The 17681-nt window shown below is 35.4% G+C and overlaps 1 protein-coding gene and 1 pseudogene across 4 annotated transcripts; both read left to right on the forward strand.

Moving 5' to 3' along the window:
• The first annotated feature begins 7731 nt into the window (after positions 1-7731).
• LOC147290407 (pyridoxine/pyridoxamine 5'-phosphate oxidase 2-like) lies at positions 7732-10645 on the forward strand (annotated as a pseudogene). The gene is made up of 9 exons (XR_015121091.1): positions 7732-7761; positions 8171-8395; positions 8468-8517; positions 8584-8642; positions 8762-8794; positions 8948-9043; positions 9780-9947; positions 10034-10117; positions 10226-10645. The product of XR_015121091.1 is annotated as a pyridoxine/pyridoxamine 5'-phosphate oxidase 2-like (transcript).
• Positions 10646-15438: 4793 nt separating this feature from the next.
• Positions 15439-17580, forward strand: LOC147290408 (Pyridoxamine 5'-phosphate oxidase family protein). 3 transcript variants are annotated; one of them, XM_086237281.1, is made up of 7 exons: positions 15439-15595; positions 15705-15754; positions 15831-15888; positions 16008-16040; positions 16194-16289; positions 17017-17184; positions 17271-17580. In XM_086237281.1, the coding sequence occupies exons 1-7, from the start codon at positions 15500-15502 to the stop codon at positions 17370-17372; spliced, it is 603 nt and encodes a 200-aa protein (XP_086093407.1). In that variant the 5' UTR covers positions 15439-15499; the 3' UTR covers positions 17373-17580. The 3 variants fall into 3 exon arrangements, with proteins under 3 accessions (XP_086093407.1, XP_086093408.1, XP_086093409.1); XM_086237282.1 differs by having other exon boundaries at positions 15831-15883; XM_086237283.1 differs by lacking the exon at positions 16194-16289.
• Positions 17581-17681: the final 101 nt, after the last annotated feature.

Raw genomic sequence — 17681 nt, forward strand, 5'->3', positions numbered from 1 at the left:
TGGAGAGAAAAATGACTGCTGATATGATATGTAAGGAATCAAGTATTCTCGATCCGTCGCATCATATTCTTTTTGTTTTGCTGTGAAACTAATTAACAAGATGTAGTAGCTAGCAAGCTAGATATGATATGATGCATGATATTTTTTAGAATTAATTATCTCTCGGATTAGGTGACAACTTTTACATTTACTCTTGAATTAATAATCTCTGCATATTGTTTAAACTTAATAATAAAAGTACTTTTCGTGCTTTGGACCAACTGTCCTTTATTAACCCACGTTAAATAACTATTTTGTCTTTTTTTATTCTTTTATAGATTATTTAAATTTTTTTTTTCATGGCCCAAAAAAAAAATTTGTCTTTTTTTTTTTTTTTCTAATTTAGTTTATTGTTTGGCTGTGTTTTAAGAGTTTCTATCATTTCCAAATCTTACAAGCTTCAGATCTTTCTCTCATCCCTTGTCTCTCTATCTTCTCTCGATCTCGATCTCTCTCTCTAAAAAGCGTGTGAGTTCATAAAAGACGATTTTCAGATTTCTCTCTATCTCTTCTCTTTATCTCTTTGCTCTCTATAAATCGTGTGAGTTTTCAATTATTGTAGGATTCAAAAACCCCCAATTCGAAGTTCTCGACCACCGCAGGCTCCACTGCGGGTGATGCTAGTGATTGATTTTCCCCCATGTTGGTTCATTCTCAGCCTGTTGGACATGTGAGAATCGAATGCTAGCTTAAAACCCTTGAAAAATTGAATTTTGGTTGTGGAATAGGTGTGAGTCGCCACTGAACAGATTGCCGCCCCTCCAGCCATTTTTTGTTTTGATTGTGCTTGTTTTTATTTTAAATTGACAGAGATTTGATCTATTATTTTGATGCAGTTTCAGTTTTATGATGCAGTTTCAGTTTTCTAATACAGTTTCAGTTTTTCGATGCAGTTCAGTTCGCAATTTCAATTCTCTAATAAGTTCAGTTTTAATTTTTTTCAAGTATACCTTTGTTTTTTGTTGTATAAAAAATATAATTAGTCTTAATTTAAGAGTTATTGTTTTTGTTCATGCTAAAGATAAGTTTGTTTAAATTTTTTGAAAATTAATTTCAAAGTTTTGTTGATTTTAGTAAATTGGCATTCTTTGTAGAGATGATTTCTTTAGGATGCGCAGGGATAGAGGTGGTATTTTTCATTTTTTGAGTCATTTTTTGTCTTTTTGGAAGATGGTGCAGGGACATAGGTTGCGCATCTTATTTTAAGCCTTCTGGAAGGTGGTGTGTAAGTAAGTTATGTCAGTACCTTGTAATTAATTAAAGGTGAGTTGTAAGTAAGTTATTGAGTTTGAGTGATTTTGGTTAAATTAAAAATTTATCAGTACTTTATAATTAAAGGATTCGGCCTAGATATATATATATATATATATATATATAGAAGTTGGAATATTATTAATTTATATCCCTATCCAGTTGTCCTGCAATTAACCCTCACCTTCTTCCTCAGACTCATACATAGAGATCCCATATATATATGTCACGTGAGATATAAGTAGCTAGGACACCATCATATCAAAATTAATTTGTCTTCATATTTGTGATCACACAGAATTAATGGTGGTGCTGCATTTTCTAAGTGTTTATCGGTGACCTGTAATGCCAAAAATGGGGGTAATAACTAATAGGTAGTATCATCACCGGTATTAAACGATACATTCAATGAATTGCTGGCTCATCTAAGAAGCGCGAGGAAAGTGCAAAGTACTAGTTTGTCACATATGTATAAAATTATTTGTATTACAATTTTTATCACCGCGTCTATAAATATAATATAGAAGCGTAGTTCATTTTTATTATAGATGCGATACTAAAAAAAATGGACATCATATGTTTATCTTTCTCTGCTTATTTTTTTGACATTAAACTTAATCCTATATTGTAATAGTCTTTCTCTCTGCATTTAATTCGATCACATTCTATAAATGGTATATATAAACGTTATAATATATAATTGTCAATCAAAACCTGTTTGGAATTAAAAATGATCAACTAAAAGCCATAAGAAAATTTATATCCGCACTTTTAAATAAAGGACGAACGTTTTGAACAAAGAAAAATAATATATTATAAATCTATATGTGAGTAAGTAGAAAGAGAGATGAATTTAGAAATAATTACTCTATACTACCCTTTACTTATTGTTTATAACATGTAATACATATATTTAAAATATTTAACAATCAGGTCACTTTGAGAGTGGATTGGCTACCCATTTCTTAGTACCAGTTTAGTATAGGTTTTTTTTCTTAGCCATCCAAGCAATCAAATGGTTGCTAATTTTTTAATTTTTTCAAAACTCTCTTAAACTCTCTCACGTATCTCTCTTTCTCTCTCTCATTTCTGAAATTTATCTTATCTTTCATCACTCTCTTTATCTCTCCCCAAGCACTTTCTCTATGTTCTCTCTTGCTCTCCCTCACTGCAACTTTCTTCGACGGCGTGTGTGTGCATCCAGCCATGGATGGCGACGAGAGGACCATCCCTGAGTTCCTTTCTTCCCTCTTCATCCCTATGAGCTCGGAACACCCAGTAACCCCCAGACTCGATCGAAGCCCCGATGTTGGCTCTAATCTCGGCCTTGTCGCAACGTTGTCGAAGAACAAGCCAAGTTCCTCACTATTACAACGCCTAGAAAGTTATTGGGGAAGCCAACTCCAACCTCATGTCTTCCTTATCAGTAGTAGGTTTTGATTTTTTTTTGTTTAGTTTAATTTCTAGAACTGTAAGTGAACTGAAACTATAATTTTTGGAACTGCAAATGAACTTGTTGATGCCCAAAAATGGTAGAGCAGTCAACGTCGAGTCGAACCACGTAGGCCCGTTGACCCACCACTGAGCGGATGACACGTCGAAGTGGGGCAGGAACGGGTAGCTGGGGTCCGACTGGTGAGCAATGAGAGAGAATGATATCCAGAGCACCCTGCACAGGTACACAAAAGTGAGCGGGAAGGGCACCGGTGTGGTGCCGGCCAAAGGTCCTCTGACGCTCAAGTCAGTGTTCAGAGAGATCTGAGAGCAGAGTGAGTGAATCGTATAATAATGATTTCCGTTGTCCCTTTTGTGACAAGAAGGTACCTCTTTTATAGTACCTTTGGAAGAGTGTCAACCAATCCGGTGATGACACGTGTCCCTTGTGATGACTTGCACTGTAGGAGCGCCACGTGTCACCGGTCTCGAGGATCCGAGTGAGTTGACACGGGTCAGGGGCCTAGGAGGCTGGAGCTTAGGAGGCCGGAGCCTATGGGGCCGGAGCCTATGGGGCCGGAGCTTAGGAGGCCGGAGCCTATGGGGCCGGAGCCTAGGAGGTCAAGGCCTAGGAGGCCGGAGCCTAGCGGGGGCTTAGCTTTTGGGTCTAGGCCCAAACGACATGATGTTAAGCCTTGTGTGACTTGTCGTTATGCCCAGATGATTAATCATACGAACAGAACTGAAACTGCAGTTTATTGGAGTTGCGGACTTGCAATTTTATTTTCGTTTTTTGGTGATGCATTGATGCTGATATTTTGGAATGTGTCTGCATGTTATGTTTTTGTTATGTCTTCTTTTGGATGATATTTTGGGATCTAGTGGTGGTGTGGTGTCCGCAAATGAAGAATGAGTTTGTGGTAGTTGGTCCGCAAAGGAAGAATGATGCTTTAGGTGGTTTTGGTTAATAAAATTATATGTCAATACCTGTATATTAACGGACTCATGAATTTATAACACTTTTTTTTTTTTTTATGTATAGGATGACATTTATGGATATGTATATATGTTGAGTATAGAATTCACATCCATATATATTTAAACAAAATGTGGTATTAGAGAATTGGGCCCACCTTTTTTATATATCATTATTCCTCCATGTAATATATATATGTTTTCTTTTAAATATCCTTAATTGCTTGTGATTTCCCTTTAGCTTGAGAATTATATTCCTCATCAACTTCTAAGTTCTAAAATGGATGAATCTCTTGGTATATATGTCAGCCTAAACATGTATAAACAAATTCATTTTTACTCATCATAGTGAACATTACCACCATGATAGAATCGATAGATGAGTGATACGTGTTACCTGAATACCTTTTAATGATACGTGTCACTCATGTACCATAGTGATAATGCTCACCACCACTTTTTTATAGTGAGCAAAAATGGACTCATATATAACTGCAATCATACAAAGGCAAAGCTAGTATAACATGACGTGATAGATATTTTTTTTTTTTGGGTGCTAGCTAGAAGTGATCGATATTTAACACTACAATGTGGTGTATACTAGCTGTCTAGTATATATATCTGGCTTTATTATACTTTACTCACCTGAATTTTGAGTTCAATTTCACTTCACTACTTTAAAAAAAAATTGTCTCAATTTAACATATGAATTAAAAATTTATTGCAATGTACCACATCTGGGCTCTAACTCATTTTGTCTAAACTTTTGTTTAAAATAAGGATATTTTAGTCTTTTCAAGTCAGTTTTTTATTGTGTCAAAATAGGTAAAGTGTAAAAAAATCATTTTTTTTTTTCTAACAATAGAAACTTGAAAAAGACCAAAACACTGTTATTTTTAACAAAAATTTAGACAAAATAAGCCAAAGGTGGTACATTACAATAAATTTTTAATTCACGTGGTAAATTGAGACAATTTTTTTTAGATGATGAAGTGAGATTAAATCTAAAGTTCAAATTGGTAAAATGTAAAAAAGCCTATATATCTATATGATTTCTTTTCTTCTTTGGCCAGGTAAATATCTATATGATTAAACAACCAAAAGCATCCATTCCTCACCTGCATCTGCTCCTGCCCAATTGGCAAAGTAAGATATGGTAAAGGGACCATTAGAATTATAATTTCAATTCTGTCATGTCATACACTCATACCTCAATCTATGAAAAAAGTTAGTTGTCTCCTTAATGACACCATCTCTGTGTCTTCATGCAGACAAATTATGTACTATACAAAGATCAATGTAGGGATCGAACACCCTCTCTCTTTCATTTGATCATGGAAACAAACCAAACAACTTGGAAAAGCAAGGAAATTAATCATTTAACTGCCTAAAGTAATATGGTGCATGTTAGGTTCCTTATTAAAAATTTAATAGTCGCTTTCCTTCCCCTTACCCGTTGAAAATATAAATTAATTAAGAGAAAAAGTTAGAAGAAACTGATTTCTAGAATCTAATTAATTTCTTATATTATGGGAAGGCATGACAATTATTTTATTTATTGGGAGATATTTTTCTTTCAGAGATTCAACTTAAAATTTACTCTTTTATCTCATAATATTTCAATGTCATTTTAAACAAAAACACGCTGTATAGAAACAATGCAGATTGCATTTAGGGGCGAGTGCTTGCAGTCAAGGGCAAGTGCCTGCATTCAGAGGCGAGTGAAGGCACTTGTCCCTATTCACTATATTCTTCACTTATTAAATTACCTCAACAAATCATTTACTTTGATGTTTTTTTTAAAGAATAGAAAAATTATGTTTGATAAAATGCTTGAAAAAAAAAAACTGATGCAAATTAGGAAGAATATTTGATAACTTATTTTAATCTCTTATAACCAGATCGATATTTGAAACTTTCCTGTCCCCATGAAAAAAAAAAAAAAGAAATTAAATCCGTCAATACTTTTACTTACTTCTGATGATAATTAAAATATTTGAGTCACAACTACAATAAAAGTTAGACTCATGTTCTCCTTTTTTATTTATTTTGGTTTGAACTTTGAAGACTCATGTTCACTTTTAAGTTTATACACAATGATTCATGAATGAGTATGTGATGACTGATGACAAACAAATAATGATGTTTTGGTTGTTTTCTTCTGTGAATTTCTTTTATTATTTTCATTTTTTAGTTAGTGCATGTGCATATAATGGTTAGATGAGCTCGTGACCAGCTTCTGTTCTCAAATAGGTAGATAGCTAGAATATTTTGCATTTGGGATATTTAATAATTTGACACAGTTTAGAGCAAAATCAAATGAACGGTGATGCATTATTGTGACCCCATTTTAGTGGGTCCCACCTTGAATTATCACCTAATCACCCTCTCGATTATTCTGCATCTGCTAAATAGACTTTTTGGCCTTATATTATTATGCTGCAAATTTCAAACCCAACCCACATGGGTCTTACTAGTGGCTGCTGGTCCCGTCCACAAATAAAAGCACGTTTAAGTGTGGATATAAAATACACATCTTGACATCAAATCAACCACAGGTCCACAACTTTCTTTTTTCTGACTTATAAAATGCATTAAACTAGTTAAAAAAAGTTATATAATTACTTCTTCAAATGGCAGTGGTTATAAGTTATAACCACGTTGTAAGTTTATGATAGAACTAATACTACTAGAAAATCAAATAATCTTTGTTGCAGCCCACACGTATCCTTCCTGCTCAAAACCAAAAGCATCTTGAAAAGAGAGGGACTTACCTGCTCCAGTATACCAACTGTTGTATTCCTCTCTCCTTTTTTTTTTTTTTTTTTTTTTTCTCTCTTTCTCTTTCTTCTCTTTCACTCTTTCTCTCTCTACCGTTAGACAAACCTACTTATCATAGAAGCATGCAAGTTATTCTTTCTTGAAAATTGTATGTTGACTTTGTTTTTTAAATAATCAAAGGAAGATTATTTAGATTCAAACAAAAATCGAACTTTTGTAATAGTTTGGAAATTTAAAATTATTGCATTACAGCCAAAAGTCTCGACATGTGTTTTAAGTTATAAATTTTATACTTAGTTTAGTTGAACTATCGCATATTTGGAGATCTTATATGCAGAACTTGGATATTCACATATAGCCATATAGGTTGTTATCGGCCGAAATAATCATTGAAAATTATGTACATAGTTAAAATCATCATCTTCAATTTTTCTTTAAACTCTTCCAGAATTTAAAATAAAATTAAAATGATTGAAAACTCTAGTCATTGATCAGTACTAAACTTTCTCCAAATTTGAAAATTCCTAACCTAACTCAGGAAAAATTATTGTATGATTATTCCCCAAATTTGATTCTTTACTCAAATATATTCCTAAAATAGGTGGTTAATTATGGATCGAGTATATAGGGCCATTAATGCAAAGTAACCTAGTTGAAGGTTTTATCTCCTGTCCTCCTCGATCAAAACTCTTTCCAAAATTTAAATTGGAGTAAAAGTTAGAACCAATTACAAATAAATTAATAAAAAATTTTAAAATTACACATTAGTCAATGAACTTTTTCAAAATATCATAACAGTTTTCATATATATTTCTATTATGCTTCTCTTATCTATCATGGCTGCATGACACATATTGTAATATGTTTTTTATTGAGCTTATTTTGTCTCTGTCTCTCTTGACTGCAACACACATATTGAAGTACAATCACCATTTTTTTATTTTAGAAACCATATACTACATAAATTCAGACACTTCAACATTTACAATTATAAACTCATTTTTTTCAAATTAGTAACTACATCACAGTAGTGTCCAAAACTAGAAAAAAAAAACACCACACAAACTTTAAAAACATTCCTGGAGTTTGTAATTTTTTTTATCTCCTTCAAAAAATATGAGAATTAAAACAATGAATCTATATGAATTTGACGTTATGCATACAATAGATTTCTAGGGATTTAATGAATTGGAAATGTAGGAATTGGCCAAGATGGAGTGAGTTTTGGGAAATTATCGAAATTGGGTTCAAATGGAGGAAGTGGTTTTTGGGACATGGACGGTGGGTGTTTGGTGTTGGCCGGGTTCGGCAGTTGGAGGGGTTTGTCATGGTCAAGGGGTGATGGGCTCATCTAATACTAGGTGAATTTGTGTGTGAGAGAGAGAGAGAGAGAGAGAGAGAGAGAGAGAGAGAGAGAGAGTGTGTGTGTGTGTGAGCGTTTGGAGAAGAAAATGGGTAGTAGGTTTTGAGATTTTAATTCAGGGGTAATCATGTCTTTTCATATCAATTTTTGATTAGATTTCTAAGAATTTAGAAAAGATGGTTAAAAGTCTTTAAGCGCTTTAAAATGAGGTTATTCTTATTTCTTCCAAATTTTCCATTTCCTGTTAACTAAACCAACGACACCATTTTTGTTGTCGTACAACCTACTTACCAACGCTAAACTCGCGATTCTGAGTCGCACTTTTAGGTTAGTAAACCGTTGCTTACACTGGCGGCTTTAGGTGAGAAGAAAAGCTCAAAATCTTTTTTTTTTTTTTGGTCAAAGAAAAGCTCAAAATCAACGACTCTGAAATCACGAAGAAGGAAGCAGGTTAGTAGAGCAAGGGGAACAACGCAAGCACCATGGAAGCCGCTCCTTCTCAACGCCTTGGAATCCAATGCCCACCTCAGGCACTCTTCCTACTTTCAGCTTGTATGCCCCTCTCTATTGATAAATTTTTTTGTTGTTAAAAGTTTGAATCTTTGATGGTTAATTGGGTTATAGGCAACCATTGGTTCTAATGGGAGACCTTCAAATTGGACCGTGGTTTTCAGGTAATGGCTCTCTCTCTCTCTGTGTCAAATTAAAGTTGATGACTTTGTTTTATTGGGTATTCTCAGGGGGTTTCAAGAGGACAGTGATAAGATTCAAAATCAACACTGATTGCAGAACTCGAAAGGTTCTTATTGCTCCACCCATTGTTTATTTTTACTTAAGTTACATTTTTCTTTTAGTGTTCAGATGATATGATGCGTATGTGTGTATTGGTGGAAATGAACTTTTGCATAAATAATGCAGATTGAGGAGCTTAAGCATTGCCCTTTTGCTGAGGTAATTTACATTTGAGGTACATTCCCAGAATTTGTTAAGAAATTATCTGCTTTATTATATCTATCGGCACTAAAAAGTAAAGCTTCTTTTACAATTTGGTTATATTAATATTTTCCCCTTTCTTGTGCTTAGACTTAATTTTCTATGTTCTAGATATGTTGGTACTTAACTGACTCTTGGGAGCAATTTCGGATTAATGGAACGATTGATATTATTGATGGATCAACTCCTGATCCCATAAAAATTCAGGTGAGATCAGGACCCTTTTGGGAATGGAGTTAAAATGTATAGATATCATCATCTGAATTCATATTTTACATATGTTGGGGATTTGTTCCAGCAACTAGTGGATTGCAGAAGTTCTAGTTTCCATGTTAGATGGTACATTTGAGCTGAGTTGCCTGATGAATTGGTAATGATGACCATAATGTACTTGAGGGAATCAAAGGTCATATAGGTTGATTAGTGGAACTGCATACGATAGAAATTCTTCCCCAATAGATAGAATTAGGGGTAGATTTTAGCAGTTCTAAATTGCCATTGCGTATACTCTGTGTTAAGCATAAATATAGTGAGTTGGGTTGTTTCATTTATAAGTTATTGGTAGAATTTTTTGAAAAATACCTTATCACGGTGCATTTGATTGAGAAGCCTAAAAAGACTGAGAGGAAAGTCTTCTCTCTCAATGAAGGAACGAATATTTAATCAAGACCTACCTTAATCCTAACATGCACTATGTTTTCTTATAAGATTACCACTGGACCTTGCAATAAGATTTTGATCATGTAACTTCTACAAAGGGACATGTCCTAGGCCAAGTGGAGTTAGTCCTGATATTTGAGCTCAAGTGGATGTTTAAAGCTTTGGGTTTCTGTTTGTTTCCAGACCTTCCATTCCAATGTATTGCAGTGTGGATTTTGCTATTATTCAAACTTTAACGTACCTTGACATGCTGTATGTTTTCCTCTCAAATTGCCTGCTGCAGCAAAGAGAGAAATCTTGGGTTTCCAGTTCTCTGAAATCAAGACTGCAGTATTTGGGACCCAGTGCAGGTCTTCGTAGTCTAAGTGAGCAACCATCCAAGGAAGTCTTTCTAGATCCTTCTACAGGCCCAGTTGGTGCATTTTGTTTGCTTGTTCTTGATCCACATCAGGTTTAAGAGCTTCTCTAGTATTGCATTAATTTCACAATGTGTTTAACTTCCCAGCTGAAGTTTTCTGGGTTGCGTCATATTCGCAGGTTGATTACTTGAATCTGAAGAGTAACCAGAGGCTAACATTTACATCCACACAAAATCCCAACGGAGAGAAGTGCTGGACTTCGGTAAATCCTGCCTACTAGTCTACTAGTTAAATGGCCTTCCTGATAGGTTGATTTGCCATATCCTATAACAATTTTGTATCTTATTTTCTTCTACTTTCTTGATACCAGGGCTTCAACTCAAAAACCATGTGATGAGAGCTGGAGCTGATGGAGAAGTTGTATCTAGTAGAATCTCCCAGCAGCTCCTGTAAAGTCCCACTCCCACTGATCTTAGCCAAAAGGAAAGAAAAACAAAAGCTCTCCAAAAGGCCACTTAAAATGCCCATATATAATCTGATACAAAGCAACATTTTAGAAAAGTAGAAAGCCAACTCATATTGGGTGCATTATTAGATCAGTTAGTAGCTTTCCTTATAGTTTTGATGTAGTTTGGTCTTCCTTGTAGAATTTACACATACATGCTTAGGCACACGTGCTTACATAACCACATGTATGTCTGAGGCATAATGGAATTGATAAAATTGCGATGTACTAGTTTTGAAGTCCAAAATTAATCCAGAGAGCATGGTTTTCAAAAATAGATGAATATTTCAAGAACCACCTCAGAATGAAATATTTCCACTAATCGAGCTTGAATCTTCAGTCACTTTGGAATGATAAGACAAGTCTAGTTTTCTTGCAATCTTTAAGACCAGTTTTGTGCAACAACTGGCCTTATCTACACAGGAAGAGAACTCTAACTTAGGATATGACATAAAGAAATATGGGTTTATCATTTAATTGAATGGGTCAATAAAAGATGCATGACGTATCATTCAAGTTAGAATGGGAAAGTTTTTTAAATAGGACACATACTTTGGGGTCAATCCGATTTCAGGACACGTATTTAGAGTTGTGTTGATGAAGGACACTAATTAATGGTTTGTATTAATGTGGGATAATCTGTCACTTCTGTTAAAAATGACCATGTGACTTTTTTTAAGGGTTAAAATTGTTATTTCCCACTACAAAAAAAAAGAAGATTAAAGCTAAAAAAAAAAACAAACAAACAAACAACGAAAAAGGAGGTTGGATGTGAAGGTGTAGATCGCCCATCTCTATCTCCATCTCCCGTCATCCCCTTCTTAATTCTCTACAATCTCTAATTTAAGGCTGCAACATTAGATACATAACTTCAAATTTCAAAGAGAGGTAGGAATGACAATATACCCACCCTTTACTTCTCTTTTGGAGACACAAAAAATTCACAGCGTTCCACCATGGTCACGTCTCATCTTCCTACTGTCATCCTAATTCTCGAAGCCCACTTGGAACCATCTTCAATGCTAACCACGAAGTTTCTCCCATATTTTTTAAAAGCACAGTGAAACTCTATCAATCCACTGCACTGCACTATATGCATGTGCTTCAGCACATTGCCTATTAGAAACAAAACAAATCGTAAGTTTAATATGATTATATGTCATATACAGTAAGTTTATGATTATATGACAAAACAACAAAGAGTTTTTCTTCACATATACCTTCAAGATCTTTCACGAGCATGTTGCCAATGATGTCTGCCCTCTTATAGACTACATTGTTGACTATCAACTCTTCATAGAGCGCTTCATATTTTCTTGGAGATACAACATCCAAAATTATGAAGCAGGAAGGTAGGACGTGACCATGGTGAGTTTAGTCACTAGGAGACTATGCAGCGCTCTATGAAGAGTTGATAGTCAACAATGTCGTTCATAAGAGGGCAGACATCATTGGCAACGTGCTCATGAGAAATCTGGAAGGTATATGTGAAGAAAAATTCTATGTTGTTTTGACAGATAATTATATTTGCATATTAATTAAACTTAATGTATATGACATATAATCATATTAAACTTACAGTTTGTTTTGTTTCTAATAAGTGTTGATGCTCAAAAATGGTAAAGCAGTCAACGTCGAGTCGAACCACGTAGGCCCGTTGACCCACCACTGAGTGGATGACACGTCGAAGTGAGGCAGGAACGAGTAGCTGGGTCCGACTGGTGAGTAATGAGAGAGAATGATATCCAAAGCACCCTGCGCAAGTACACAAAAGTGAGCGGGAAGGACACCGGTGTGGTGCCGGCCAAAGCTCCTCCGACGCTCAAGTCAGTGTTTAGAGAGATCTGAGAGCAGAGTGAGTGAATAGTATAATAATGATTCCATCCCCTTTTGTGATCAGAAGGTACCTCTTTTATAGTACCTTTGGAAGAGTGTCAATCAATCCGGTGATGACACGTGTCCCTTGTGATGACTTGCACTGTAGGAGCGCCACGTGTCACCGGTCTCGAGGATCCGAGTGAGTTGACACGGGTCGGGGCCTAGGAGGCTGGAGCTTGGGGGGTCGGAGCCTATGGGGCCGGAGCCTATGGGGTCAAGGCCTAGGAGGCCGGAGCCTAGCGGGGGCTTAGCTTTTCAGTCGAGGCCCAAACGACATGATGTTAAGCCTTGTGTGACTTGTCGTTATGCCCAGATGATTAATTATACGAACAATAAGTAATGTGCTAAAGCACATGCATGTAGTGCAGTGCAGTGGATTGATAAAGTTTCACAGTATCTTAACAAATATGGGAGAAACTTTGTGGTCAGCATTGAAGATGATTTCAAGTGGGCTTCGATAGTTAGGATGGTAGCAGGAAGATGGGACGTGACCATGGTGGAACGTTGTGAACTTTTTGTGCCTCAAAAAGAGAAGAAGAAAAGGGTGGGTATATTGTCATTCCTACCTCACTTTGAAATTTGAAATTCTATATCTAATGTTGCAGCCTTAAATTAGGATAATTCATGGACTTCATGGCTCCCCTATGAGAGCAAGAGGCGCAAGTACTGATGAGAGAAATGCACCAAAACAAGCTTCTCTCTTCGGTGGATCTCTGAAAGCTTGTGGGAGGTTTTAGTGGAGTGGTAGACCCATCTGGGCACATTTAAATCCATCGGAAAGCTCCGACCCTTCTCACCCATTAAATCCCTGTGAATAGTTTTTGTCGGGTCTGTTTGCTGTGAGTGGAAGTCTCACCCATCAAATCCCTGTGAATAGTTTTCGTCGGGTCTGTTTGCTGTGAGTGGAAGTCTCACCCATCAAATTCCTGTGAATAGTTTTCGTCGGGTCTGTTTACTGTGAGTGGAAGGCTCTTGGATTCGTATTAGAGATTTTTTATTTTTTTTATTTTTTTTGCGAAGGACCAAACCAAAATGGGTGCCCCTATTCGACCCAACTTTTTTATTTGGATTAATGTCAGTTCATATCTCAAGTTTACTTCAAATTTCAATTTAGTATCTCATGTTTAAAATCTTGCAATGTCATACTTCATCTTTCCAATTTGTTGCAATATCATACTTCCGTCAGTATGACTGTTAAAAGATCTCTTAAATGTTGATGTGACACTTACATGGCATTCCCACAATGCTGGCTGGATAATGAGTTATGCCACATGGCATCAAAAATAATTTAAAATCTAAAAATTGAAAGAAAAAAATTAATAATTACGTGTCATGTTTCTAGATTTTTAATTATTTTTATGTCACGTGGCATGACGTGGCCTGTTATCAAAGCACGTAACATCCAGTTATCATTTTGAGAGTGTCATGTAAGTGCCATATCAGCATTTAAGAGATCTCTTAACAGCCATATTGACGAAGGTATAATATTGCAACAAATTGAAAAAATGAAGTATGACATTGCAAGATTTTAAACATGAGGTATTAAATTGAAATTTGAAACAAACTTGAGGAATTGAACTAAAATTAACCCTTTTTATTTCTATTCCGAATACTTTAATAAAAACAAATAATTATCAATACATCCACGGGGCTACCTAATTCCTCTGAAGTCCAGTTCCTTAATAGACTTTTCCAGGGTCTAGTTGATTTTCTTCGAGTCCACATTTTATTTTGTCCGGTCCATTACGTAAGTAGCAAAGGATGCGCTTGTTGCAGAGTATGGCCAAAAACACAGAATAAACGGCCTTCAGTCTGCGTTCATGGCATTAGCTGCTGGTGGAATCCTTGGTAACTTATTAGGTGGATATTTCTTAATGAAAACATCACCCAGAACCATGTTTCTCTTATTTTCAGTCCTACTTTCCTTTGAACTTGCAATTTCGTTGAGAGTAAGAGAGGCATTTCTTGGTTTACCACAATTTTCAGATCCCAATCTTATAAGGAAACCAATCATGGAAAGTATTAGAAAACAATTCTCTAATCTAATGATGGGAATTCGAGAGGAAAGCATTGCTCGTCCTCTTACTTGGATTGCAGCTTCTATTTCTATGGTCCCAGTTCTCACAGGTTCCATCTTTTGCTACCAAACACTATGTCTATTCATCTCTAGTTTATGAATCATGGATTTTTTCAGTTACTCAACTAATTTATAAGTTCTTATTCAATAAAATAATGACACGAAAAAAAAAAGTTGAAAAAAAAGTTAGAATCTCTAGCATTATTAATAGGCTAATGGCCGAAATGATCATTGAAAGTTACATCGTTAAGGTCATCATCTCCAATATTTCTTTAAATTCTTTCCAAAAATTAAAAAATTAAAATCACAAAAAACTCAAGTCATTAATCAGTACTAAATGTTCTCCAAATTTGAAAAATTCATAACCATAACTCTATCATTGGAATAGTATTTATTTATTTTTTAATTGAGATTGGCCTAGTTAGCCAAGGATAAAAGCTCCTCCCTATACACCGAGTTCGAACCTTTCCCCTCCCTTGTAATAAAAAAAAAAAAAGAATAGTATTCCCCAAATTTGATTATTTACTCAAATATCCCTTAAATAGGTGGGTTAATTATGGGTTGAATATATAGAACCATTGCATTGACCCAAAAAAAAAATATAGGACAATTGCAAAGTAATTACCGAGTTCAAGGTATTATCTCCCGTCCTCCCAAAAACTCTTTCCAAAATTTAAACTGGAGTAAAATTTTTCTAAAACTCAACTTTAATCGTTCATAAACTCTTCTCAAATCATCCATGTTTTTGTGTTCCCAAAATTCCACATTTATCATTGGAATGTAAAATGTTATTCCATTTGATTCTTTACTCAATTATATCCCTAAAATTGAAGAAGGCAAAAGAGTTGGAGATGGCCTAAGGTAGAAGGAAAGTATTGTTTCATTTTAAGAAGGGGTTATTTTTTACAAATTTTCCATTTCCTGTTAACTAAACCAACGACACCATTTTTGTTGTCGTACAACCTACTTACCAACGCCAAACACGCGACTCAGACTCGCACTTTTAGGTTAGTACAACGTGGATCAAGAACAACGTTTTCAAAATACATCTCAGAAACCGCTGCTTATACTGGCGGCTTTAGGTGAGACGAAAAGCTCAAAATCTTTTTTTTTTTTTTTTGTCATAGAAAAGCTCAAAGTCAATAACTCTGAAAACACGAAGAAGCAAGCAGATTAGCAGAGCAATGGGAACAGTAACAGCGCAAGCACCATGGAAGCAGTTCCTTCTCAACGCCTTGGAATCCAATGCCCACCTTAGGCACTCTTCCTACTTTCAGCTTGTATGCCTCTCTCTCTCTCTCTCTCTCTCTCTCTCTCTCTCTCTCTCTCTCTAGTGATCAATTTTTTTGTTGTGAAAGTTTGAATCTTTGATGGTTAATTGGGTTATAGGCAACCATTGGTTCTAATGGGAGACCTTCAAATCGGACTGTGGTTTTCAGGTAATGGCTCTCTCTCTCTCTCTCTCTCTCTCTGTCAAATTAAAGTTGATGACTTTGTTTTGTTGGGTATTCTCAGGGGGTTTCAAGAGGACAGTGATAAGATTCAAATCAACACTGATTGCAGAACTCGTAAGGTTCTTGTTGTTCCACCCATTGTTTATTTTTACTTAATTTACATTTTTCTTTTGGTGTTCAGATGATATGATGTGTATGTGTGTGTTGGTGGAAATGAACTTTTGCATAAATAATGCAGATTGAGGAGCTTAAGCATTGCCCTTTTGCTGAGGTAATTTACATTTGAGGTGCATTCCCAGGATTTGTTAAGAAATTATCTGCTTTATTATATCTATCTGCACTTAAAAGTAAAGCTTCTTTTACAATTTGGTTATATTAATCTTTTCCCCTTTCTTGTGCTTAGACTTAATTTTCTATGTTCTAGATATGTTGGTACTTAACTGACTCTTGGGAGCAATTTCGGATTAATGGAACGATTGATATTATTGATGGATCAACTCCTGATCCCATAAAAATTCAGGTGAGATCAAGACCCTTTTGGGAATGGAGTTAAAATGTATAGATATCATCATCTGAATTCATATTTTACATATGTTGGGGATTTGTTCAAGCAACTAGTGGATTGTAGAAGTTCTAGTTTCCATGTTAGATGGTACGATTGAGCTGAGTTGCCTGATGAATTGGTAATGATGACCATAATGTACTTGAGGGAATCAAAGGTCATATAGGTTGATTAGTGGAAACTGCAAACAATAGAAATTCTTTCCCAATAGATAGAAGGGTAGATTTTAGCAGTTCTAAATTGCCATTGCGTATACTCTGTGCTAAGCATATAAATATTGAGTTGGGTTGTTTCATTTATAAGATTATTGGTAGAATTTTTTGAAAAATACCTTATCGCAGTGCATTTGATTGAGAAGCCTAAAAAGACTGAGAGGAAAGTCTTCTCTCTCAATGAAGGAACAAATATTTAATCAAGACCTACCTTAATCCTAACATTATGTTTTCTTATAAGATTACCACTGGACCTTGCAATAAGATTTTGATCATGTAACTTCTACAGAGGGACATGTCCTAGGCCAAGTGGAGTTACTCCTGATCTTTGAGCTAAGTGGATGTTTAAAGCTTTGGGTTTCTGTTTGTTCCAGACCTTACATTCCAATGTATTGCAGTGTGGATTTTGCTATTATTCTAGCTTTATGTACCTTGACATGCTGTATGTTTTCCTCTCAAATTGCCTGCTACAGCAAAGAGAGAAATCTTGGGTTTCCAGTTCTCTGAAATCAAGACTGCAGTATTTGGGACCCAGTCCTGGTCTTCCTAGTCTAAGTGAACAGCCATCCAAGGAAGTCTTTCTAGATCCTTCTACAGGCCCAGTTGGTGCATTTTGTTTGCTTGTTCTCGATCCACATCAGGTTTAAGAGCTTCTCTAGTATGGCATTCATTTCACAATGTGTTTAACTTCCCTGCTGAAGTTTTCTGGGTTGCGTCATATTTGCAGGTTGATTACTTGAATCTGAAGAGTAACCAGAGGCTAACATTTACATCCACACAAAATCCCAATGGAGAGAAGTGCTGGACTTCAGAAAAGATCAACCCATAACCTCTGCTTTATCATTTTAGATCCTAAAAAACATGGAAACAAGTTACCATTTAGTGATGAATTTTCGAGTTGCTTGTGACTGCATATAAAGCTCATGTTTTTGCCCATTCCGTTGTAAAAATAATAACTTAACTATTAGTCATATGAGCTTGTTCACATTTATCATCACTTACATTAATTCGATGAGTAAAGCTATTTGAATCATATTGTGACCACATTTCCAGTTTGAATGTATGATTATAATTTTGTTTGTCTCTCTTTTTCCCTTGTTTAAGAAAACGAGGAGAGGAAATTCCAAGCATTTGAAGA

The sequence above is a fragment of the Dryas octopetala genome, chromosome 3 (genome assembly GCF_963921425.1).
Source record: "Dryas octopetala chromosome 3, drDryOcto1.1, whole genome shotgun sequence".
Classification (NCBI taxonomy): Eukaryota; Viridiplantae; Streptophyta; class Magnoliopsida; order Rosales; family Rosaceae; genus Dryas; species Dryas octopetala.

Excerpts from the sequence above, each read along its gene's own strand:
- LOC147290408 (XM_086237281.1), top strand. The coding sequence starts at position 15,500 with ATGGGAACAGTAACAGCGCAAGCACCATGGAAGCAGTTCCTTCTCAAC. Across the intron at positions 16,290-17,016 it reads CTGATCCCATAAAAATTCAG|CAAAGAGAGAAATCTTGGGT; the intron begins GTGAGATCAAGA and ends TGCCTGCTACAG. Across the intron at positions 17,185-17,270 it reads TTGTTCTCGATCCACATCAG|GTTGATTACTTGAATCTGAA; the intron begins GTTTAAGAGCTT and ends TCATATTTGCAG.